General features: G+C 47.8%; 1 protein-coding gene across 1 annotated transcript; it reads left to right on the plus strand.

The window, feature by feature from the left end:
• The first annotated feature begins 25 nt into the window (after positions 1-25).
• Positions 26-19,641, plus strand: LOC135560260 (cytochrome c oxidase subunit NDUFA4-like). The gene is made up of 4 exons (XM_065002051.1): positions 26-266; positions 10,191-10,276; positions 15,563-15,623; positions 18,852-19,641. The coding sequence occupies exons 1-4, from the start codon at positions 222-224 to the stop codon at positions 18,906-18,908; spliced, it is 249 nt and encodes an 82-aa protein (XP_064858123.1). The 5' UTR covers positions 26-221; the 3' UTR covers positions 18,909-19,641.
• The last annotated feature ends 4,152 nt before the right edge of the window (positions 19,642-23,793 follow it).

Below are 23,793 nucleotides of genomic sequence, written 5' to 3' on the forward strand. Positions count from 1 at the left end.
GGAGGACTTACAAAAGGTCCTTGTTCTCTCTCTCCATAGCTGCAGACAGAAACAGACTGGTTCAAACACAACTCTGCTGTACATATATCTACACAGGGAGCTGCTTTCACATGGACATAAAAGCATTAGAGACTTCGTAGAAAATATAATTTGTTTGTATTTACATTTTGTTGGACTTTTGTTTATTTGTGTGTGTAGGTGTTGTAGGATCTGGGATAAACATGCCGATTAGGACAGTGATTACGCATGCTAAGAAACATCCAGGGGTAAGTTGATTTGAATCTGGTTCAATCTGTGACACATTTAGAAATCAGGGGTGGAAATGGGGGGGGGGGCTCGATACCCCCCAGTCAGGGAAATCATTTTGACCTGATGCTTTGAATTAGAGGAATTTATATTGGTAGGTTCCATGTCCATCCCTGGTTTCAACGTTCGGGTTCTTGACTACGTTTTTTCCCTGTGAGCCCCATGTTTACAAGAAGAATAAACAAAGAAGGCTCTGTGGGAGCATTACCCTTGTATTGTGCATTATACTGCTCTTTCATTCAATATAAATACCATGAAACAAGTCTGAAATCCAGTTGAACTTGTCGGAAATCACAGTCCATAAATATTGGAAAAGGGAACAAAGTAATCCAGACATCGCTCATGGTTTCATAATCATAGAGAATGTCAACGTAGGGCAGAATCTCTCAAAGTAACTATAAGGACTTCTGTTACTGTCATTTTTGTCTACTTGTGTAAAATGTCATTAGAGTAACAGTACTTCTACTGGAGTAGGATGTTTCAGTGAGTGAAAAGGGGAGTTTGTGAGTGAGAGACTGAGTGAGGGAGGGAAAGAGGGAGTGAGTGTGAATGGGTGAGTGAGTGTCAGCCGGTCCCATGGACAAGTAATAGTGAAATGAGGGTTTGAAGTCTGGCAACTTTATCGTTTATGCTCTTAATTTTGTATTGCATTTTTATTCATCAAAACATTTAAATTGCTTTGAATATTTTATTTATTTAAATGTTTTTAGTTTTTTTTTACTAATCTTTCATTATTTTTTTACATGCAGATGTGCATTGTTACAACTCCTAAAATAAATGCGCTTAGTTCCTACTTTACGTACATTTCCTATCTTCCTTTTGAAATGTAACGCAGGGAAAATATGTAAAAAATTGTTCAGGTAACCTTTATATTAAAAGTAACTCAATTACTTTTACTCTGAGTACTTTTAAAATGAGCTACTTTTGACTTTTACTTGAGTAGTTGTTTTTCTCCACTATTACCTATATTTCAGTACTATTTCCCTGCTGACCCTCATTATGTGAGGTAGATTATGCCATTAATGCCCAATGACTGATCTTTATGCATTTGCAGCCTAGGAATGGGTTTGCACATACCAAAGTGTCACCTGATTGGTTTTAATACCCTTCATAACATATTATTAAATACTTGTAGCTTATAGTTTGTTTGCATACAAAGATAAAACAAACTACTTCAATTAAAAGGGTCAGTACATATATTCACCAAATGCTGAAAAGCCCCAACGATGGCGCTTTATTTTTAGTGTCACTACAGAGCTGCCGGTGACCCAAATTCTTAGATCGACGGGTTTGACTTGGCAGTCTACCAACACATGGATAAGTGCAACAACAATATAGAACCAAGCCCACAGAATAAGCACACTCGGTCTCTAGTTGCCTGTTGGTCAAAGGGAGAGAGAGGGGGGAGACGAGAGGGAGGGGAGAGAGAGAGAGAGAGAGAGCGACAGAGAGAGAGAGAGGAGAGAGAGAGAGAGAGCGACAGAGAGAGAGAGAGAGAGAGAGAGAGAGAGAGAGAGAGCAGACAGAGAGACAGAGAGAGAGAGAGAGAGAGACAGAGAGCAGACAGTTCTCTGGCACTGTTTGAAAAGCTTAGAAATGAATCCTTCCTTGTTCCTGGAGGCAGTGGCATGTCCAAGGTGGGGCTCAGACCCAGTTTAGAGGGGCCAGGCCATTTTATAACCATAATCGATGGCCAAGGTGGGGCTCAGACCCAGTTTAGATGGGCCAGGCCATTTTAAACCATAATCGATGCGATGTGGATGTTTTCTATATAATTATGATGGTTCAACACATTCAATGCTTGTATTAGCAGACTTCAGTAAATTCCCTTGAAAGTGCCATCCAGAGTTGGAATTATACCGTAACATTCGGAAGTGTCTCTTTTTTTATTTTATGGGACCTCCTTTGCATTAAATGTTTTTATCTGCTTCATAGTAAAAATGATTTAAATGTAAAAAAAAAAAAAGTATAATATGATTTCTCATTCGTGTCTATCAATGTTTCATAATTGTCCTTCAATTTGTAAAAGGCTGAATCTATTTAACCAGAGCAAGTATCTGAGAGTGAGGCAAACAGCCCCCATCTGTTGCTGTCCGACCCAAAACAATATGACATGTCATGCTCTTTTTGACCAGACAGCATCAGATACACAGGCTACACATACAAAGTCAGAGGGGTGCTGTTGCGCTTGTTCGCATGCTGTTCGCATGCTTTCTCCGGCGAGAGATTGATGAGTCCTGCTGTCGGTGCATCTTGGTCAAAATGATCAATATATTCAGAGACGACCTATCAGATCTCAGAATTTCTGGGAGGGAGGGGGGGCAGTGGGGTGGCCAATCAGATTTCAGGATGGGCCGTGGGCCACTCCCCTGGATACGTCACTGCCTGGAGGTACAGATCTATAGATAGGTGAATCCTTTAACTTTCACCATACTAACCCATTCAGATCTACGATTACTTCAAGGAAGGTAGAAAGGAAGGATGCATTCCTGGAGTATTCAAACAGGGCCACAAACCCAGTACTATTCCCCTATCGGTCTGCACAAAAAAAAGGTGCAATCTAGAACCTAAAAGGGTTCTTTGGTTGTCCCCGTAAGAAAACCCTTTGAAGAACCCTTTTTGGTTTCAGCTAGAATGTTTTTAGGTTCTGTGTAGAACCCTTTCCACCGAGGGTTCTAGATGGAAACCCAAAGGGTTCACCGATGGAACCTTTCTTTCTAAGAGAGTGTCTGTCTTCCGCCCAGAAAACTTGCTCGCCTAGACTTAATATACTGAAACACTGTCAGAGGCTGGATTACATTTAAATAGTGCACACGTTCTGGTCAACTAGTCCCCTACTCTATCAAAAGGGCTTAGAGTCAGATTTACCTCAGCAATGTTTTAAAAAATAAAATAATAATTGAACCTTTATTTAACTAGGCAAGTCAGCCTACCCCGGCCAAACTCGGACGACGCTCAGCCAATTTTGTGCCGCCCTATGGGACTCCCCAATCACGGCCGGATGTGATTCAACCTGGATTCAAACCAGGAACTGTAGTGACGCCTCTTGCACCGAGATGTAATGCCTTATACCGCTGTGCCACTCGGGATCCCCAAAATGGTTGACTGAATAGTCACCTGATATTGCCACTTACCTACCTGAGAAAGCAATGCATTCACCAGTTTATTATTAGACTTTCATGATCAATGTATATTATTAGCCTTTCATGATCAATTTATATTATTAGTGTCACGACTCCGACCGAAGGACACTCCCCTTCCCGTTCGGGTGGCGCTCGGCGGTCGTCGTCGCCGGCCTACTAGCTGCTACTGATTATTTCCTCCCCCTCCTTATGTGTTGATTGAGTGCACCTGTTTTGAATTAGGTAGTAGGCTTTATTAGTCAGCCGGCCCGCAGAGTTCCTTGTGCGGGATTAATTATTGTGACCATCTGTTTTAGTGCACTTGTGTGCACGTCTATAGGTTTTGTGTTTTTCCCATTTTGTGGGTTTTCCCTGGACCGTTTAAGTCCCGCTGTTTGGGGGCATTTGTTTGCTCATTACGCCCTGTGTGTTCGTGAGGGTTTGCTTATGTTCGCCGTTTGTTCGGTGCATTAAAATAGCACTCACCTGAACTCTCTGCTTCCTGCGCTTGACTCCTCACCACTACACTCAGATCGTTACAGAATCCCGCACCTCTGAGGAATGGAGTCAGCAGGAGCAACAGCCACTCCCCTCCCATCGATGGAAGAGAGGGTTCTACATCACACCACCGTTCTCCATCGGATCGGAACGGCGATGGATCTGGTGATGGAGAGAATGGACCGATGGGAGAGAAGCGGTCTCCTCTCTCTCCACCTTTGGCCCCTCCTCCTCAGGACTCCCCATCTCCCGACTCCAGCACCCTCCGTCTTACGCTCCCGAGGGTCTATGATGGAGCGGCAGCAGGGTGCCAGGGGTTCTTACTCCAGCTAGAACTGTACCTGGCCACCGTCAGACCTACTCCCTCGGGAGCGGAGAGGGTGAATGTCCTCATCTCCTGCCTCACGGGTCGTGCTCTGGAGTGGGCAAATGCAGTTTGGAATGGCCCAGACTCAGCTAAGGAGCAGTACCCCGAGTTTTCTCGCCGCTTCCGCGCCGTGTTTGACCATCCTCCAGATGGCCGAGCGGCGGGAGAACGACTATTCCATCTTCGGCAGGAGAAAGGAGCGCCCAGGATTACGCGTTGGAGTTCCGTACCTTGGCAGCAGGATCCGGGTGGAACGACAGGGCCCTTATCAACCACTACAGGTGTAGTCTCCGGGAGGACGTCCGCAGGGAGCTAGCGTGTCGGGACACCGCTCTTTCATTGGATGAGCTAATTGACATGTCCATCCGACTGGACAATCTGCTGGCTGCCCGCGGGCGTTCGGAGAGGGTCCTGTGTGTTCCACCACCCAGCACCTCCACTCCTGTTCCGATGGAGTTGGGAGGGGCTTTGCCGAGGGGTACCGGAGGAGGAGGCTCCCTCTGCACCAACTGTGGTCGGAGAGGACACACGGCCGATCGGTGCTGGGGGGTCCGTCTGGGAGTCGAGATGGTAGGCGGAACATTTCTCGATCACCCCAGGTGAGTCCGCACCAAACTCACCCAGAACCCCCTGTTGGTCACATGTTTGTCTTGATTTTTTTTCTTAAATTTTTTCCCTCTTCCCAGCATAGGGCGCTAGTCGATTCAGGCGCAGCTGGGAACTTTATGGATCGCGGACTTGCTATTAAATTAGGTGTTCCGCTTGTGCCGATAGATTCTCCCTTTCCCGTGCACTCCCTAGATAGCCGGCCATTAGGGTCAGGGATGGTCAGGAGACCACGATCCCACTGGACATGGTAACGCAGGGGAATCATAGGGAGCGTATCAGTCTCTATATTATTGATTCGCCTGCGTTTCCAGTGGTGTTAGGGATTCCCTGGCTGGCCCGGCACAATCCTAACATTTTGTGGAAACAGGGGGTTCTCCAGGGGTGGTCAGAGGAGTGTTCTGGAAGGTGTCTGGTAGTTTCCGTCGGTGCCACCTCGGTGGAAAGTCCAGACCAGGGTCCCACAGTGTGCATTCCCCCCGAGTATGCCGATTTGGCAATCGCTTTTAGTAAAAAGAAGGCGACTAAATTACCACCACATCGACCGGGACGGGATTGTGCGATAGATCTCCAGGGTAACGCTGCGCTTCCCAAGAGTCACGTGTACCCATTGTCCCAAGAGGAGACGTTGGCTATGGAGACATATATCACGGAGTCTCTGGGACAGGGGTACATTCGGTCCTCCATTTCACCCGTCTCCTCGAGTTTCTTTTTGTGAAGAAGAAGGAGGGAGGATTGCGTCCGTGTATTGATTATAGAGGTCTAAATGCCATCACAGTGGGGTTCAGCTACCCACTACCTCTCATTGCTACGGCAGTGGAATCCTTTCAGGGAGCGCAGTTCTTCACAAAATTGGATCTCAGGAGCGCGTATAGCCTGGTGCGTATTCGGAAGGGAGGCAGTGGAAAACCGCATTTAGTACCACATCGGGCCACTATGAGTACTGCGTCATGCCGTATGGGTTAAAAAATGCTCCAGCCATTTTCAATCCTTTGTAGACGATATTCTCAGGGACCTGCACGGGCAGGGAGTGGTTGTTTATATCGATGACATTCTGATCTACTCAGCCACTCACGCCGTGCATGTGTCTCTGGTACGCAAGGTGCTTGGTAGACTGCTGGAGCATGACCTATATGTCAAGGCTGAGAAGTGTGTGTTCTCCAAACGAGCCGTCTCCTTTCTGGGTTATCGCATTTCCACCTCGGGGGTGGAGATGGAGGGTGACCGCAGTAAGGCCGTGCGTAATTGGCCGACTCCAACCACGGTAAAAGAGGTGCAGCGGTTTTTGGGTTTTGCCAACTACTACCGGAGGTTTATCCGGGGTTTTGGCCAGGTAGCGGCTCCAATTACCTCACTGCTAAAGGGGGGCCCGGTGCGGTTGCTATGGTCAGCAGGCGGACAGAGCTTTCAACAGGTTGAGGGCGCTGTTCACGGATGCACCCGTGTTGGCGCATCCGGACCCCTCTCTAGCATTCATAGTGGAGGTGGACGCGTCCGAGGCTGGGGTGGGTGCCGTGCTATCACAGCGCTGGTGCGCCACCAAAACTCCGCCCCTGCGCTTTCTTCTCGAGTAAGCTCAGCCCAGCAGAGCGTAACTATGATGTGGGGGACCGGGAGTTGTTAGCGGTGGTCAGGGCTCTGAAAGTGTGGAGACACTGGCTTGAGGGGGCTAAGCACCCCTTTCTCATCTGGACCGACCACCAAAATCTGGAGTATATTCGGGCAGCTAGGAGACTGAACCCCCGGCAGGCAAGGTGGGCCATGTTTTTCACTCGATTCCGGTTCACTTTATCATATAGACCGGGCTCCCAGAACGTGAAGGCGGACGCACTGTCCCGCCTTTACGACACGGAGGATAGGTCCACCGAACCTACTCCCATCCTTCCGGCCTCAAAGCTGATGGCACCGGTGGTATGGGAGGTGGACTCGGACATCGAGCGGGCGTTACGGGCTGAACCCGCGCCTCCTCAGTGTCCGGCGGGGCGGAGGTGCGTGCCGCTTGGTGTTCGGGACCAACTGATTCGGTGGGCTCACGTCCTACCCTCCTCGGGTCACCCTGGGGTGAGGAGGACAGTGGGGAGCCTTCGGGGGAGGTATTGGTGGCCTACCTTGGCTAGGGACGTTAAGGTTTATGTCTCCTCCTGTTCGGTATGCGCCCAGAGTAAGGCACCTAGGCACCTTCCTAGAGGGAAGTTACAACCCCTCCCGTTCCACAACGGCCATGGTCACATCTATCCGTAGATTTCCTGACCGACCTTCCCCGTCTCAGGGCAACACCACGGTTCTGGTGATTGTGGATCGGTTCTCTAAGTCCTGCCGTCTCCTCCCGTTGCCCGGTATCCCAACAGCCCTACAGACTGCGGAGGCATTATTCACCCACGTCTTCCGGCACTACGGGGTGCCGGAGGACATCGTCTCTGATCGGGGTCCCCAGTTCACGTCCCGGGTATGGAGGGCGTTCATGGAGCGTCTGGGGTCTCGGTCAGCCTGACCTCCGTTTATCACCCGAAAGTAATGGGCAGGTGGAGAGAGTAAACCAGGAGGTGGGTAGGTTTCTGCGGTCGTACTGCCAGGACCGGCCAGGGAGTGGGCGAGATACATCCCCTGGGCTGAAATGGCCCAGAATTCACTACGCCACTCCTCTACTAATGTGTCCCCCTTTCAGTGTGTGTTGGGGTACCAGCCGGTCCTGGCACCGTGGCATCCGAGCCAGACCGAGGCTCCTGCGGTGGAGGAATGGGTGCAGCGCTCCAAAGAGACCTGGAGGGCCGTCCAGGAATCCCTTCAACAGGCTAGTGGACGGCAGAAAAGGAGTGCTGACCGCCACCGCAGTGAGGCCCCGTGTTTGTACCAGGGGACAGGGTCTGGCTCTCGACCCGAAACCTACCCCTCCGCGTGCCCTGCCGGAAGCTTGGGCCGCAGTGTGTAGGGCCGTTCAAAGTCCTGAGGAGAATAAACGAGGTGTGTTATCGATTACAACTCCCTTCCTATTATCGTATTAACCCCTCGTTTCATGTGTCTCTCCTCAGGCCGGTGGTAGCTGGTCCCCTACAGGACGATGGGGTACTGGAGGTCCCTCCTCCCCCTCTGGACATCGAGGGGTCCCCGGCATATACGATACGGGCCATTCTGGACTCGAGACGCCGGGTGAGGGGCCTGCAGTACCTCGTGGACTGGGAGGGGTACGGTCCGGAGGAGAGGTGCTGGGTACCCACCAGGGACATTTTGGATCCGTCAATGTTGAGCGCCTCGTCCTCCGGGTCGACCTCGAGGCCGGTGTCGGCGCGCTGCCGGAGCCACGCGTCAAGGGGGGGGTACTGTCACGACTCCGACCGAAGGACACTCCCCTTCCCGTTCGGGTGGCGCTCGGCGGTCGTCGTCGCCGGCCTACTAGCTGCTACTGATTATTTCCTCCCCCTCCTTATGTGTTGATTGAGTGCACCTGTTTTGAATTAGGTAGTAGGCTTTATTAGTCAGCCGGCCCGCAGAGTTCCTTGTGCGGGATTAATTATTGTGACCATCTGTTTTAGTGCACTTGTGTGCACGTCTATAGGTTTTGTGTTTTTCCCATTTTGTGGGTTTTCCCTGGACCGTTTAAGTCCCGCTGTTTGGGGGCATTTGTTTGCTCATTACGCCCTGTGTGTTCGTGAGGGTTTGCTTATGTTCGCCGTTTGTTCGGTGCATTAAAATAGCACTCACCTGAACTCTCTGCTTCCTGCGCTTGACTCCTCACCACTACACTCAGATCGTTACAATTAGGCTATCATGATCAATGTATATTATTAGCCTTTCATGATCAATGTATATTATTAGCCTTTCATGATCAATTTATATTATTAGCCTTTCATGATCAATGTATATTATTAGCCTTTCATGATCAATTTTATTAGCCTTTCATGATCAATGTATATTATTAGCCTTTCATGATCAATGTATATTATTAGCCTTTCATGATCAATGTATATTATTAGCCTTTCATGATCAATTTATTTGTTTTGAAGCCTATTGACAATTCATTTATTCACAGAAAAACACAACTCACAACAAAGTCTAACTAATGGAAGCTGATACATAGATAATAGCAAATGGAATGGAAAAACCCAGAGGCCTAAAATCATGTCTAAATAGGGCCACACGTCCAATTGATTACTTAATGGGTGGGTTATACTGTAGGGAAGGGGTTCCCAAACCTTTTTCACTCAGGCCCCCCTTCCAGCATTGGGGAACATCCCACACTTGGTGCTGCCACCTGTAGCCTGTCATGTTATGATTTGACAGCAGAGGGAAGAAATACAAATCTGGACATCTAATTAAAATAACTAGATCGATCTCTCTCTCCCTCTCTCCCTCTCTCCCTCCCCTGCTTTAATGGTTTAAATTGATGTTTCAACATCCAATCTATTCTTAACGTCGTCGTCCTGGAAGTCTGCAGGGTCTTATTCTGTCACTCAGACTGACAAGCAGCCAGGCAGGGAGCGGAGAGAAACTGTGTGTGTGGGTGCGAGAAAGAGGTTGGCACAGCACAGGGAACCATGCAGTGAGCGAGCTAGTGAGGGATCCATTTCTCTCTTACCATGCCAGTGTCCTTGCCGGCTCAACCCAGGCTGACAGCCTCAGCTCCTCACACGGCCATCTGACTCATTCATATGGAGGAGGACAGAGACGGGAGAGGAATAACAACCACACAAAGTGTGTGTTTGTGTGTATACCATATTTCCGCCACAAAATATATATATATATATATATATACACACACACACACACACACACATTACGTTGCAAACGTTTGGGGTCATTTAGAAATGTCCTTGTTTTTGAAAGAAAAGCAAATGTTTTGTCCATTAAATAACATCAAATTGATAAGAAATGGAGTATAGACATTGTTAATGTTGTAAATGGCTATTGTAGCTGGAAACGGATGATTTCTTTATGGAATATCTACATAGGTGTACAGAGTGTGCACATTGTGTTAGATAATCCAAGGCTTATCACTTTAAAAGGCTAATTGATCATTAGAAAACCCTTTTGTAATTACGGTAGCACAACTGAAAACTGTTGTTCTGATTAAAGAAGCAATAAAAACTGGCCTTCCTTAGACTAGGTGAGTATCTGGAGCATCAGCATTTGTGGGTTCGATTACAGGCTCAGAAATGAAGGTTTTTCCATGCGAGAAATTGACAAAATGGGAACGGTAGTGTATATATGTGTGACATGCAGCTCAATAATACACACATACTTTCACATATGGCTTTAACACCAATGTACGCTTCCTTCCTCTCCCTCCTTCTCAGCTCATCCCTCAGTTCTTCTTCTTGGTACTGGGCATGACTGGGGCTTCCTGCTATCTGATCCGTCTGGCCAAGGGACCCCATGTCAGGTAGAACCTACACTACTGCCTTCACAGTGTTTAGTTGTCATTTTCCGTCTGGATTTTATTAGTCTGTGTCTGTAACGACTAAAACGTTACCTGTGAATTGACACTTGTTTAGTTTTTTTGCTTGAATGAGAAAGTAAACTAACATATCATCATCATTACGTTGAGATCAACACTGTGGTCATTCCTATTTTGGGACACTGTACCTTTTGTTCTGTTAAACGTTGTTATTAATTGGACACATGATAGAGAGCAGAGACATTCTCTAGACTCTAGAGAGGGCCTTTGTTTGAGTTTGACTGTGCAGAACTGGGACAACCACACTTAGTTACTGAATAAATAGAGGAAGTCTGCCAATAACTGTCCGTCTTAACTCAGAGAATTATAGAGGCCTCTAGTTCCCAAAAAGCAGGGTTGGGGAGTAGCAGATTACATGTAATCTGTTACATGTAAGGGATTACAAACGATAACTGCAATCCATTACCAGCAAAAATATTGTAATCAGATTACAGATACTTTTGAAAAACTAGGTGATTACTTTGAGGATTACTTTTAAATTCAGAAAGGAGGTTTGCAAAAAAAATTAAAAATCTTTGACACTTGTGTTTTCTCAATGACATTCAAATCAGCATTGAAAAAAGGCGCAAGTTTTAAGTTTGTTCCCCCTCAGTGAGTCTGACCACAAGTCAGAGACCACTATGATGACACACCAAATGTGTTTGATGGATCATGGGAAAAGAGCAGCAATAGGCTTTTACAGGCTACAGTCCAAGCCATGTCTTCCAATGGTGAGACTGCTGTCAGCATCCAAAGATTATACAACTTGAATAAACGCTTGGAGGAAAGGATGACAGCAGTGGTGTCGTCTACGGCGATACGGATATCACTTTATATCTACATAGCGCATTGATGTGAATCACACTGCTGCTGTCTCGTTTAGTTATTTACGCTTTATGGATTGTGGTTGTTGAGGATGGCTGTTCACAAATCTAAATTTGAACCCAATAATGGTTGAATTCAAGAAGTTTAAGATGCTTATCAATCATTGTTTTTCAAACCAGTGGACAGCCAGTGAAAAATGCGTTCTTCCAACAGCTGCATAGTGTGGATCCCAGCCTATAGAATAACAGCTGCATAGTGAGGATCCCAGCCTATGGAATAACAGCTGCATAGTGTGGATCCCAGCCTATAGAATAACAGCTGCATAGTGAGGATCCCAGCCTATAGAATAACAGCTGCATAGTGTGGATCCCAGCCTATAGAATAACAGCTTCATAGTGTGGATCCCAGCCTATAGAATAACAGCTGCATAGTGTGGATCCCAGCCTATGGAATAACAGCTGCATAGTGTGGATCCCAGCCTATAGAATAACAGCTGCATAGTGCAGATCCCAGCCTATAGAATAACAGCTGCATAGTGAGGATCCCAGCCTATAGAATAACAGCTGCATAGTGAGGATCCCAGCCTATAGAATAACAGCTGCATAGTGTGGATCCCAGCATATAGAATAACAGCTGTATAGTGTGGATCCCAGCCTATAGAATAACAGCTGCATAGTGTGGATCCCAGCCTATAGAATAACAGCTGCATAGTGAGGATCCCAGCCTGTGGAATAACAGCTGCATAGTGTGGATCCCAGCCTATAGAATAACAGCTGCATAGTGCAGATCCCAGCCTATAGAATAACAGCTGCATAGTGAGGATCCCAGCCTATAGAATAACAGCTGCATAGTGAGGATCCCAGCCTATAGAATAACAGCTGCATAGTGTGGATCCCAGCATATAGAATAACAGCTGTATAGTGTGGATCCCAGCCTATAGAATAACAGCTATAGTGCGGAGATAGAATAACAGCTGCATAGTGCAGATCCCAGCCTATAGAATAACAGCTGCATAGTGTGGATCCCAGCCTAGAATAACAGCTGCATAGTGAGGATCCCAGCCTGTGGAATAACAGCTGCATAGTGCGGATCCCAGCCTATAGAATAACAGCTGCATAGTGCAGATCCCAGCCTATAGAATAACAGCTGCATAGTGAGGATCCCAGCCTATAGAATAACAGCTCCCAGCCTATAGAATAACAGCTGCATAGTGAGGATCCCAGCCTATAGAATAACAGCTGCATAGTGAGGATCCCAGCCTGTGGAATAACAGCTGCATAGTGTGGATCCCAGCCTATAGAATAACAGCTGCATAGTGCAGATCCCAGCCTATAGAATAACAGCTGCATAGTGTGGATCCCAGCCTATAGAATAACAGCTGCATAGTGAGGATCCCAGCCTGTGGAATAACAGCTGCATAGTGTGGATCCCAGCCTATAGAATAACAGCTGCATAGTGTGGATCCCAGCCTATAGAATAACAGCTGCATAGTGCAGATCCCAGCCTATAGAATAACAGCTGCATAGTGTGGATCCCAGCCTATAGAATAACAGCTGCATAGTGTGGATCAACCTATAGAATAACAGCTGCATAGTGTGGATCCCAGCCTATAGAATAACAGCTGCATAGTGTGGATCCCAGCCTATAGAATAACAGCTGCATAGTGTGGATCCCAGCCCAGCTGCATAGTGTGGATCAACCTATAGAATAACAGCTGCATAGTGCGGATCCCAGCCTATAGAATAACAGCTGCATAGTGCAGATCCCAGCCTATAGAATAACAGCTGCATAGTGTGGATCCCAGCCTATAGAATAACAGCTGCATAGTGTGGATCCCAGCCTATAGAATAACAGCTGTATAGTGTGGATCCCAGCCTATAGAATAACAGCTGTATAGTGTGGATCCCAGCCAGAATAACAGCTGTATAGTGTGATCCCAGGAATAACAGCTGCATAGTGAGGATCAACCTATAGAATAACAGCTGCATAGTGTGGATCCCAGCCTATAGAATAACAGCTGCATAGTGTGGATCAGCCTATAGAATAACAGCTGCATAGTGTGGATCCCAGCCTATAGAATAACAGCTGCATAGTGCGGATCCCAGCCTATAGAATAACAGCTGCATAGTGTGGATCCCAGCCTATAGAATAACAGCTGTATAGTGTGGATCCCAGCCTATAGAATAACAGCTGCATAGTGAGGATCCCAGCCTATAGAATAACAGCTGCATAGTGAGGATCCCAGCCTATAGAATAACAGCTGCATAGTGTGGATCCCAGCCTATAGAATAACAGCTGCATAGTGTGGATCCCAGCCTATAGAATAACAGCTGCATAGTGTGGATCCCAGCCTATAGAATAACAGCTGTATAGTGTGGATCCCAGCCTGTGGAATAACAGCTGCATAGTGTGGATCCCAGCCTGTGGAATAACAGCTGTATAGTGAGGATCCCAGCCTGTGGAATAACAGCTGTATAGTGTGGATCCCAGCCTATAGAATAACAGCTGCATAGCGCGGATCCCAGCATGTGGAATAACAGCTGCATAGTGAGGATCCCAGCCTATAGAATAACAGCTGCATAGTGTGGATCCCAGCCTATAGAATAACAGCTGCATAGTGTGGATCCCAGCCTATAGAATAACAGCTGCATAGTGTGGATCCCAGCCTATAGAATAACAGCTGCATAGTGCGGATCCCAGCCTATGGAATAACAGCTGTATAGTGAGGATCCCAGCCTATAGAATAACAGCTGCATAGTGAGGATCCCAGCCTATAGAATAACAGCTGCATAGTGTGGATCCCAGCCTATAGAATAACAGCTGCATAGTGTGGATCCCAGCCTATAGAACAACAGCTGCATAGTGAGGATCCCAGCCTATGGAATAACATCTGCATAGTGCGGATCCCAGCCTATAGAATAACAGCTGTATAGTGTGGATCCCAGCCTATAGAATAACAGCTGCATAGTGTGGATCCCAGCCTATAGAATAACAGCTGTATAGTGTGGATCCCAGCCTATAGAATAACAGCTGCATAGTGTGGATCCCAGCCTATAGAATAACAGCTGTATAGTGTGGATCCCAGCCTATAGAATAACAGCTGCATAGTGCGGATCCCAGCCTATAGAATAAAAGTGGGGCTTTTATTGCTCAATCTAATTCATCCTGATAAAATAAATAAATCCATAGGCCAAATGAAAACGTGTTCAAACTTCTGAATACCCCTTTAAGTCTATCTGTAGTTGAAGCTCTTGATTACCCCTTTAAGTCTATCTGTAGTTGCTACATCTATTTTTGGACTTAGAAATGTGTACACACACACACACACACACACACACACACGATTCTTGAAGAATATAACTTATAAATGCCTCATGAGCTTAGTTCAAATGTCACACTCCATGAGAACGCAAAAGAGAAGCTTTTTTTACTCCCAATGTTTGTAAACTTTGTAAATGCAAACAAACACTGTATAGCCTCAAAACATGGTTAAAAACAATAATTTCACCTTTATTGAATACAGGTCTATAACAGCTTGGGTACTAAAGTGTCTCCCCCTTTGAAGAGGGGGATGACCACGGCAGCTTTCCAATCTTTGGGGATCTCAGAGGAAATTAAAGAGAGGTTGAACAGGCTAGTAATAGAGGTTGCAACAATTTCTGCAGATCATTTTAGAAAGAGATGGTCCAGATTGTCTAGCCCAAATGATTTGTTGGGATCCGGATTTTGCAGCTCTTTCAGAACATCAGCTGTCTGGACTTGGGTGAAGGAGAAGTGGTTGGGCAAGTTGCTGCAGGGGGTGCTGAGATGTTGGCCGGGGTAGGGGTAGCCAGGTAGAAAGCATGACCAGCCGTGGAAAAATGCTTATTGAAATTATCGATCATCTTAGATTTATCGGTGGTGACAGAGTTTCCTAGCCTCAGTGCAGTGGGCAGCTGGGAGGAGGTGCTCTTATTCTCCATGGGCTTTACAGTGTCCCAAAACCTTTTGGAATTGTGCTACAGGAAGCACATTTCTGTCCGAAAAAGCTAGCCTTAGCTTTCCTAATTGACTGAGTAGCCTACCTGGTTAAATAAAGGGGAGAAAAAAGAGGGGGGAAAATGGAGGACTTCCACCATTTTGATTTAGTCAACTGGCTGGGACTTCCAACTTCATTGACTGATCCCTCCTGGTGACCCTGTTGGAGTCATGTCAAACCGGGTCATCGGGAGGGATCAGCCAATCGTGAAGAAGGAAATGTACTTCTTCAAAATGGACATCGCTTCAAAAGGCGCTAACCCGTGCTTTCACAACGCTATAAAAATGGCACAGCTATACAGACGAGTCCTCTATCGATGTCTATTGCCTTAACCTCACCTCATAATCATATTTCTCTCCCCCCCCGCCTATCCTCCTTTCTTCTTCCAGCTGGAACAGAAAGAACAATCCTGAGCCTTGGAACACATACGGTCCAAACTATCAGTACAAGGTGAATATCTCCTCTCCTCCTCTCAGTACAAGGTGAATATCTCCTCTCCTCCTCTCAGTACAAGGTGAATATCTCCTCTCCTCCTCTCTGTACAAGGTGAATATCCTCCCTCCTCCTCTCTGTACAAGGTGAATATCCTCCCCTCCTCTCAGTACAAGGTGAATATCTCCTCTCCTCCTCTCAGTACAAGAATAATATCCTCCCCTCCTCTCAGAGAATGTGAATATCCTCTCAGAGAATGTGAATATCCTCTCAAAGAGTGTGAATATCCTCCCCTCCTCTCAGTACAAGGTGAATATCCTCCCCTCCTCTCAGTACAAGGTGAATATCCTCCCCTCCTCTCAGTACAAGGTCAATATCCTCCCCTCCTCTCAGTACAAGGTGAATATCCTCCCCTCCTCTCAGTACAAGGTGAATATCCTCCCCTCCTCTCAGTACAAGGTGAATATCCTCCCCTCCTCTCAGTACAAGGTGAATATCCTCCCCTCCTCTCAGTACAAGGTCAATATCCTCACCTCCTCTCAGTACAAGGTCAATATCCTCACCTCTCAGTACAAGGTGAATATTCTCACCTCCTCTCAGTACAAGGTCAATATCCTCACCTCCTCTCAGTACAAGGTCAATATCCTCACCTCCTCTCAGTACAAGGTCAATATCCTCACCTCCTCTCAGTACAAGGTCAATATCCTCACCTCCTCTCAGTACAAGGTCAATATCCTCACCTCCTCTCAGTACAAGGTCAATATCCTCACCTCCTCTCAGTATAAGGTGAATATCCTCACCTCCTCTCAGTACAAGGTCAATATCCTCACCTCCTCTCAGTACAAGGTCAATATCCTCACTTCCTCTCAGTATAAGGTGAATATCCTCCCCTCCTCTCAGTACAAGGTCAATATCCTCACCTCCTCTCAGTACAAGGTCAATATCCTCACCTCCTCTCAGTACAAGGTGAATATTCTCACCTCTCAGTACAAGGTGAATATTCTCACCTCCTATCAGAGAAGATGAATATCCTCACCTCTTCACACCCACAGAATCACTACACCTCAGGACTGTGTCCCAAAAAGCACCTTATTCACGACATAGTGCACCTAAAAAAATTGTTCACTGCTGGTAGTGCACTATATAGGGAATAGTGTACCATTCTGGTCACAGACCTAGACTGTGGCACTCCACCGCTGAACTCATTACGTTCACTACACGGCCAAACCAATCCAGGCTGACACGGCTGAAACCAATCCAGCCTGACACGGCTGAAACCAATCCAGAAGTGACACGGCCGAAACCAATCCAGAAGTGACACGGCCAAACCAATCCAGGTTGACACGGCTGAAACCAATCCAGAGTGACACGGCCAAACCAATCCAGGTTGACACGGCTGAAACCAATCCAGGTTGACACGGCTGAAACCAATCCAGACTGACACGGCTGAAACTAATCCAGAGTGACACGGCTGAAACCAATCCAGAAGTGACACGGCCAAACTAATCCAGAGTGACACGGCCAAAACAATCCAGAGTGACACGGCCAAACCAATCCAGAGTGACACGGCCAAACCAATCCAGACTGACACGGCTGAAACCAATCCAGACTGACACGGCTGAAACCAATCCAGAGTGACACGGCTGAAACCAATCCAGAGTGACACGGCCAAACCAATCCAGACTGACACGGCTGAAACCAAACCAGACTGACACGGCTGAAACCAATCCAGAGTGACACGGCCAAACCAATCCAGACTGACACGGCTGAAACCAAACCAGACTGACACGGCTGAAACCAATCCAGAGTGACACGGCCAAACCAATCCAGACTGACACGGCTGAAACCAATCCAGGCTGACACGGCTGAAACCAATCCAGGCTGACACGGCTGAAACCAATCCAGGCTGACACGGCTGAAACCAATCCAGGCTGACACCAATCCAAGCTGACACCAATCCAGGCTGACACCAATCCAGGCTGACACCAATCCAGGCTGACACCAATCCAGGCTGACACCAATCCAGGCTGACACCAATCCAGGCTGACACCAATCCAGGCTGACACCAATCCAGGCTGACACGGCTGACACCAATCCAGGCTGACACCAATCCAGGCTGACACCAATCCAGGCTGACACCAATCCAGGCTGACACCAATCCAGGCTGACACCAATCCAGGCTGACACCAATCCAGGCTGACACCAATCCAGGCTGACACGGCTGAAACCAATCCAGAGTGACACGGCTGAAACCAATCCAGCCTGACAACATCTTTCCATCTTTCCATTTGTCCTCATAAAGCGGTTTTGAAGGCTCCCTATTCTCTAACTTACTTTCCTCTCATAACAAATCGAAGCATTTATATTCTCCAACACAATAGACTTTGTGGTGCTATTTTCCTGAATCCACGTACACATACGTTAAACAAGGAGCATCACCTCAGACAGCTAATGATCATATTAAACAAGAGAAACACAAACTGCATGAATCCCCACAGGAGGGTCTGACTGGCTGGGTGTTATTCCAACAGAAACTGTGTGTGGGTTTTTCAAGGCTGTAGTTAAAGTGTGTGTGTGTGTGTGTGTGTGTGTGTGGCAGCCGTAGTGAACGTCATGCTGGATGAAAGGTCACAACACTCCCCATGTTTAATTCTCTACAACAGGCACAGGTCACACATCAACATTCCACTGGATTCCCCGACAATAACAGGAATGAGGAGAGGATGAGGGGGGAGGATGAGGGGAGGATGAGCGGAGGAGAGGATGAGGATGAGGGGAGGAGAGGATGAGGGGAGGATGAGGATGAGGGGAGGAGAGGATGAGGGGGGAGGGAGGAGGAAGGGTGGAGATGAGGGGCTGACAGCTGACCAATCAAGGAAAACATGGAGACAGAAAATAATCAGTGGAGACGCAAAACCATGTAATCCCTCTGTGTGTATAGTCCTGCACTGTCCAGGAAACACACACACACACACACAACACTGTCCAGGAAACACACACACACACACACCACTGTCCATGAAACACACACACACACACCACTGTCCAGGAAACACACACACAACACTGTCCAGGAAACACACACACACACACTGTCCAGGAAACACACACAGCACTGTCCATGAAACACACACACACACACACAGCACTGTCCATGAAACACACACACACACAGTGTCTGCATGTGCTTTCCTAAAGACAGGCTGATTAATTTAAGTGAATTAAATGTATTCTCTCCTTCCGCAGTTGGTGGCCGTCAACACGGACTACAAGGCTCTAAAGAAGGAGGGCCCTGACTTCTAAAGGTCCTTCAGGCAACTCCAGGGGCACCACGTTTGGCAGGACCTCCTGTCATCCTAGTGGCAGGGTGGGGCCAGCCTGAGCCTCGCTCGGTCGGGTTCTCAGTCTGTCTCCTCCGCTGCCTCTTAACCAGCTACATCACTATAGTGAAAAAAAAACTTTTCTTACACAACCCGGAAGTCATACATCCGTCTCCAAACACCTGTGTTATATAACCGTCTCCTCTTCACACACTACAACACTGTTCATTAAAGCCATCTTTTCACAATGCACAACCCTCAAGTGACGGAACAGCCTCTTTCAACACACCACACTAGTGTTGTATACATCTCTGTACATGCAATGTCACCTTCTCTGTAAAACGTACAACCCTCTCCAACCCTAAAGTGATGGAACAGCCTCTTTCAACACACCACACTAGTGTTGTATACATCTCTGTACATGCAATGTCACCTTCTCTGTAAAACGTACAACCCTCTCCAACCCTAAAGTGACAGAACAGCCTCTTTCAACACACCACACTACTGTTGTATACATCTCTGTACATGCAATGTCACCTTCTCTGTAAAACGTACAACCCTCTCCAACCCTAAAGTGATGGAACAGCCTCTTTCAACACACCACACTAGTGTTGTCTCTGTACATGCAATGTCACCTTCTCTGTAAAATGTACAACCCTCTCCAACCCTAAAGTGATGGAAGCTTGAAAACAAATGCATTAAAAGATGACATGGAAGCAGTGTTATTGGTTGATTTCAGGTATTGTTGGTGTGTATAGTGCAGGGTGTATGGGTTGATTTCAGGTATTGTTGGTGTGTATAGTGTAGGGTGTATGGGTTGATTTCAGGTATTGTTGGTGTGTATAGTGTAGGGTGTATGGGTTGATTTCAGGTATTGTTGGTGTATATAGTGTAGGGTGTATGGGTTGATTTCAGGTATTGTTGGTGTGTATAGTGCAGGGTGTATGGGTTGCATCTGCACTCGGTCCGCAGGTAGTATTACATTTCATTACATTTCATTATAGTACAACGGTTTGATTTGTCTAATCTTAGCAATTTTTTTTTCTTAGCAATTTTTCTTCTTAGCTAGCTACATAGCCGTCTTTGTATTATAGATAATTGCGTAATTATCGTATTTCGTCGTCCTAACGCAGTCTACACCGCCCTGCAGCTAGCTAGCTAGCTAACGTCTACCGTTAGCTAGTCCACCGTCTACCGATTAGCAGCACAACTTACACTCAACTGAACGACTTGATTAGTGTAGTGTTAGCTAGCTACATAGTTGTCTTTGCTGTCTTCGTATCCAAGATAATTGTGTAGTTTAGAGTGTGTAGTTTTAGAGTGATTATCTTAATTTACCGAGGTTAGCTAGCCAGCTATTTGTCGTCCTTAACGTAACAGAACTTCCGCACTCAACAATCCGGTCGCATTTCGCTTCGCTCCACAGGTAGTATCACATTTTTCATTTCATTACAGTACAATGGCTTGATTTGTTTGATCGTAGCTAGCTACATAGCTAGCTACATAGCCGTCTTTATATCAAAGATAATTGTGTAGTCTTGAGCGATTTCCTAGGTTAGCTAGCCAGCTATTGTCGTTCTTTTAACGCAACGTAACGTAAATCAACACTGCTAGCTAGCCAGCTAGCCCCGAATAGCAGCACAGTAGCACAGTAGAAACCATTACACTCAACGGAACGACTTGATTAGTGTAGTGTCAACAACGCAGACACTGCCAGCTAGCCTACATAGTCAACAACGCAGCCTCTGCCAGCTAGCCTACTTCAGCAGTACTGTATCATTTTAATCATTTTAGTCAATAAGATTCTTGCTACGTAAGCTTAACTTTCTGAACACTCGAGACGTGTAGTCCACTTGTCATTCCAATCTCCTTTGCATTAGCGTAGCCTCTTGTGTAGCCTGTCAACTATGTGTCTGTCTATCCCTGTTCTCTCCTCTCTGCACAGACCATACAAACGCTCCACACCGCGTGGCCGCGGCCACCTAATCTGGTGGTCCCAGCGCGCACGACCCACGTGGAGTTCCAGGTCTCCGGTAGCCTCTGGAACTGCCGATCTGCGGCCAACAAGGCAGAGTTCATCTCAGCCTATGCCTCCCTCAGTCCCTCGACTTCTTGGCACTGACGGAAACATGGATCACCACAGACAACACTGCTACTCCTACTGCTCTCTCTTCGTCTGCCCACGTGTTCTCGCACACCCCGAGCTTCTGGTCAGCGGGGTGGTGGCACCGGGATCCTCATCTCTCCCAAGTGGTCATTCTCTCTTTCTCCCTTACCCATCTGTCTATCGCCTCCTTTGAATTCCATGCTGTCACAGTTACCAGCCCTTTCAAGCTTAACATCCTTATCATTTATCGCCCTCCAGGTTCCCTCGGAGAGTTCATCAATGAGCTTGATGCCTTGATAAGCTCCTTTCCTGAGGACGGCTCACCTCTCACAGTTCTGGGCGACTTTAACCTCCCCACGTCTACCTTTGACTCATTCCTCTCTGCCTCCTTCTTTCCACTCCTCTCCTCTTTTGACCTCACCCTCTCACCTTCCCCCTACTCACAAGGCAGGAAATACGCTCAACCTCATCTTTACTAGATGCTGTTCTTCCACTAACCTCATTGCAACTCCCCTCCAAGTCTCCGACCACTACCTTGTATCCTTCTCCCTCTCGCTCTCATCCAACACTTCCCACACTGCCCCTACTCGGATGGTATCGCGCCGTCCCAACCTTCGCTCTCTCTCCCCGCTACTCTCTCCTCTTCCATCCTATCATCTCTTCCCTCTGCTCAAACCTTCTCCAACCTATCTCCTGATTCTGCCTCCTCAACCCTCCTCTCCTCCCTTTCTGCATCCTTTGACTCTCTATGTCCCCTATCCTCCAGGCCGGCTCGGTCCTCCTCTCCCGCTCCGTGGCTCAACGACTCATTGCGAGCTCACAGAACAGGGCTCCGGGCAGCCGAGCGGAAATGGAGGAAAACTCGCCTCCCTGCGGACCTGACATCCTTTCACTCCCTCCTCTCTACATTTTCCTCTTCTCTCTCTGCTGCTAAAGCCACTTTCTACCACTCTAAATTCCAAGCATCTGCCTCTAACCCTAGGAAGCTCTTTGCAACCTTCTCCTCCCTCCTGAATCCTCCTCCCCCTCCCCCCTCCTCCCTCTCTGCAGATGACTTCGTCAACCATTTTGAAAAGAAGGTCGACGACATCCGATCCTCGTTTGCTAAGTCAAACGACACCGCTGGTTCTGCTCACACTGCCCTACCCTGTGCTCTGACCTCTTTCTCCCCCCTCTCTCCAGATGAAATCTCGAGTCTTGTGACGGCCGGCCGCCCAACAACCTGCCCGCTTGACCCTATCCCCTCCTCTCTTCTCCAGACCATTTCCGGAGACCTTCTCCCTTACCTCACCTCGCTCATCAACTCATCCCTGACCGCTGGCTACGTCCCTTCCGTCTTCAAGAGAGCGAGAGTTGCACCCCTTCTGAAAAAACCTACACTCAATCCCTCCGATGTCAACAACTACAGACCAGTATCCCTTCTTTCTTTTCTCTCCAAAACTCTTGAACGTGCCGTCCTTGGCCAGCTCTCCCGCTATCTCTCTCAGAATGACCTTCTTGATCCAAATCAGTCAGGTTTCAAGACTAGTCATTCAACTGAGACTGCTCTTCTCTGTATCACGGAGGCGCTCCGCACTGCTAAAGCTAACTCTCTCTCCTCTGCTCTCATCCTTCTAGACCTATCGGCTGCCTTCGATACTGTGAACCATCAGATCCTCCTCTCCACCCTCTCCGAGTTGGGCATCTCCGGCGCGGCCCACGCTTGGATTGCGTCCTACCTGACAGGTCGCTCCTACCAGGTGGCGTGGCGAGAATCCGTCTCCACACCACGTGCTCTCACCACTGGTGTCCCCCAGGGCTCTGTTCTAGGCCCTCTCCTATTCTCGCTATACACCAAGTCACTTGGCTCTGTCATAACCTCACATGGTCTCTCCTATCATTGCTATGCAGACGACACACAATTAATCTTCTCCTTTCCCCCTTCTGATGATCAGGTGGCGAATCGCATCTCTGCATGTCTGGCAGACATATCAGTGTGGATGACGGATCACCACCTCAAGCTGAACCTCGGCAAGACGGAGCTGCTCTTCCTCCCGGGAAGGACTGCCCGTTCCATGATCTCGCCATCACGGTTGACAACTCCATTGTGTCCTCCTCCCAGAGCGCTAAGAACCTTGGCGTGATCCTGGACAACACCCTGTCGTTCTCAACTAACATCAAGGCGGTGGCCCGTTCCTGTAGGTTCATGCTCTACAACATCCGCAGAGTACGACCCTGCCTCACACAGGAAGCGGCGCAGGTCCTAATCCAGGCACTCGTCATCTCCCGTCTGGATTACTGCAACTCGCTGTTGGCTGGGCTCCCTGCCTGTGCCATTAAACCCCTACAACTCATCCAGAACGCCGCAGCCCGTCTGGTGTTCAACCTTCCCAAGTTCTCTCACGTCACCCCGCTCCTCCGCTCTCTCCACTGGCTTCCAGTTGAAGCTCGCATCCGCTACAAGACCATGGTGCTTGCCTACGGAGCTGTGAGGGGAACGGCACCTCAGTACCTCCAGGCTCTGATCAGGCCCTACACCCAAACAAGGGCACTGCGTTCATCCACCTCTGGCCTGCTCGCCTCCCTACCACTGAGGAAGTACAGTTCCCGCTCAGCCCAGTCAAAACTGTTCGCTGCTCTGGCCCCCCAATGGTGGAACAAACTCCCTCACGACGCCAGGACAGCGGAGTCAATCACCACCTTCCGGAGACACCTGAAACCCCACCTCTTTAAGGAATACCTAGGATAGGATAAAGTAATCCCTCTCAACCCCCCTTAAAAG

Source organism: Oncorhynchus nerka, linkage group LG15 (genome assembly GCF_034236695.1).
Source record: "Oncorhynchus nerka isolate Pitt River linkage group LG15, Oner_Uvic_2.0, whole genome shotgun sequence".
NCBI classification, from domain to species: domain Eukaryota; kingdom Metazoa; phylum Chordata; class Actinopteri; order Salmoniformes; family Salmonidae; genus Oncorhynchus; species Oncorhynchus nerka.

Bases quoted from the DNA above. Each gene is read 5' to 3' on its own strand.
- LOC135560260 (XM_065002051.1), top strand. From the start codon at position 222: ATGCCGATTAGGACAGTGATTACGCATGCTAAGAAACATCCAGGG. The intron at 267-10,190 runs GTAAGTTGATTT...CCTCCTTCTCAG, and splicing joins ATGCTAAGAAACATCCAGGG to CTCATCCCTCAGTTCTTCTT. The intron at 15,624-18,851 runs GTGAATATCTCC...CTCCTTCCGCAG, and splicing joins GTCCAAACTATCAGTACAAG to TTGGTGGCCGTCAACACGGA.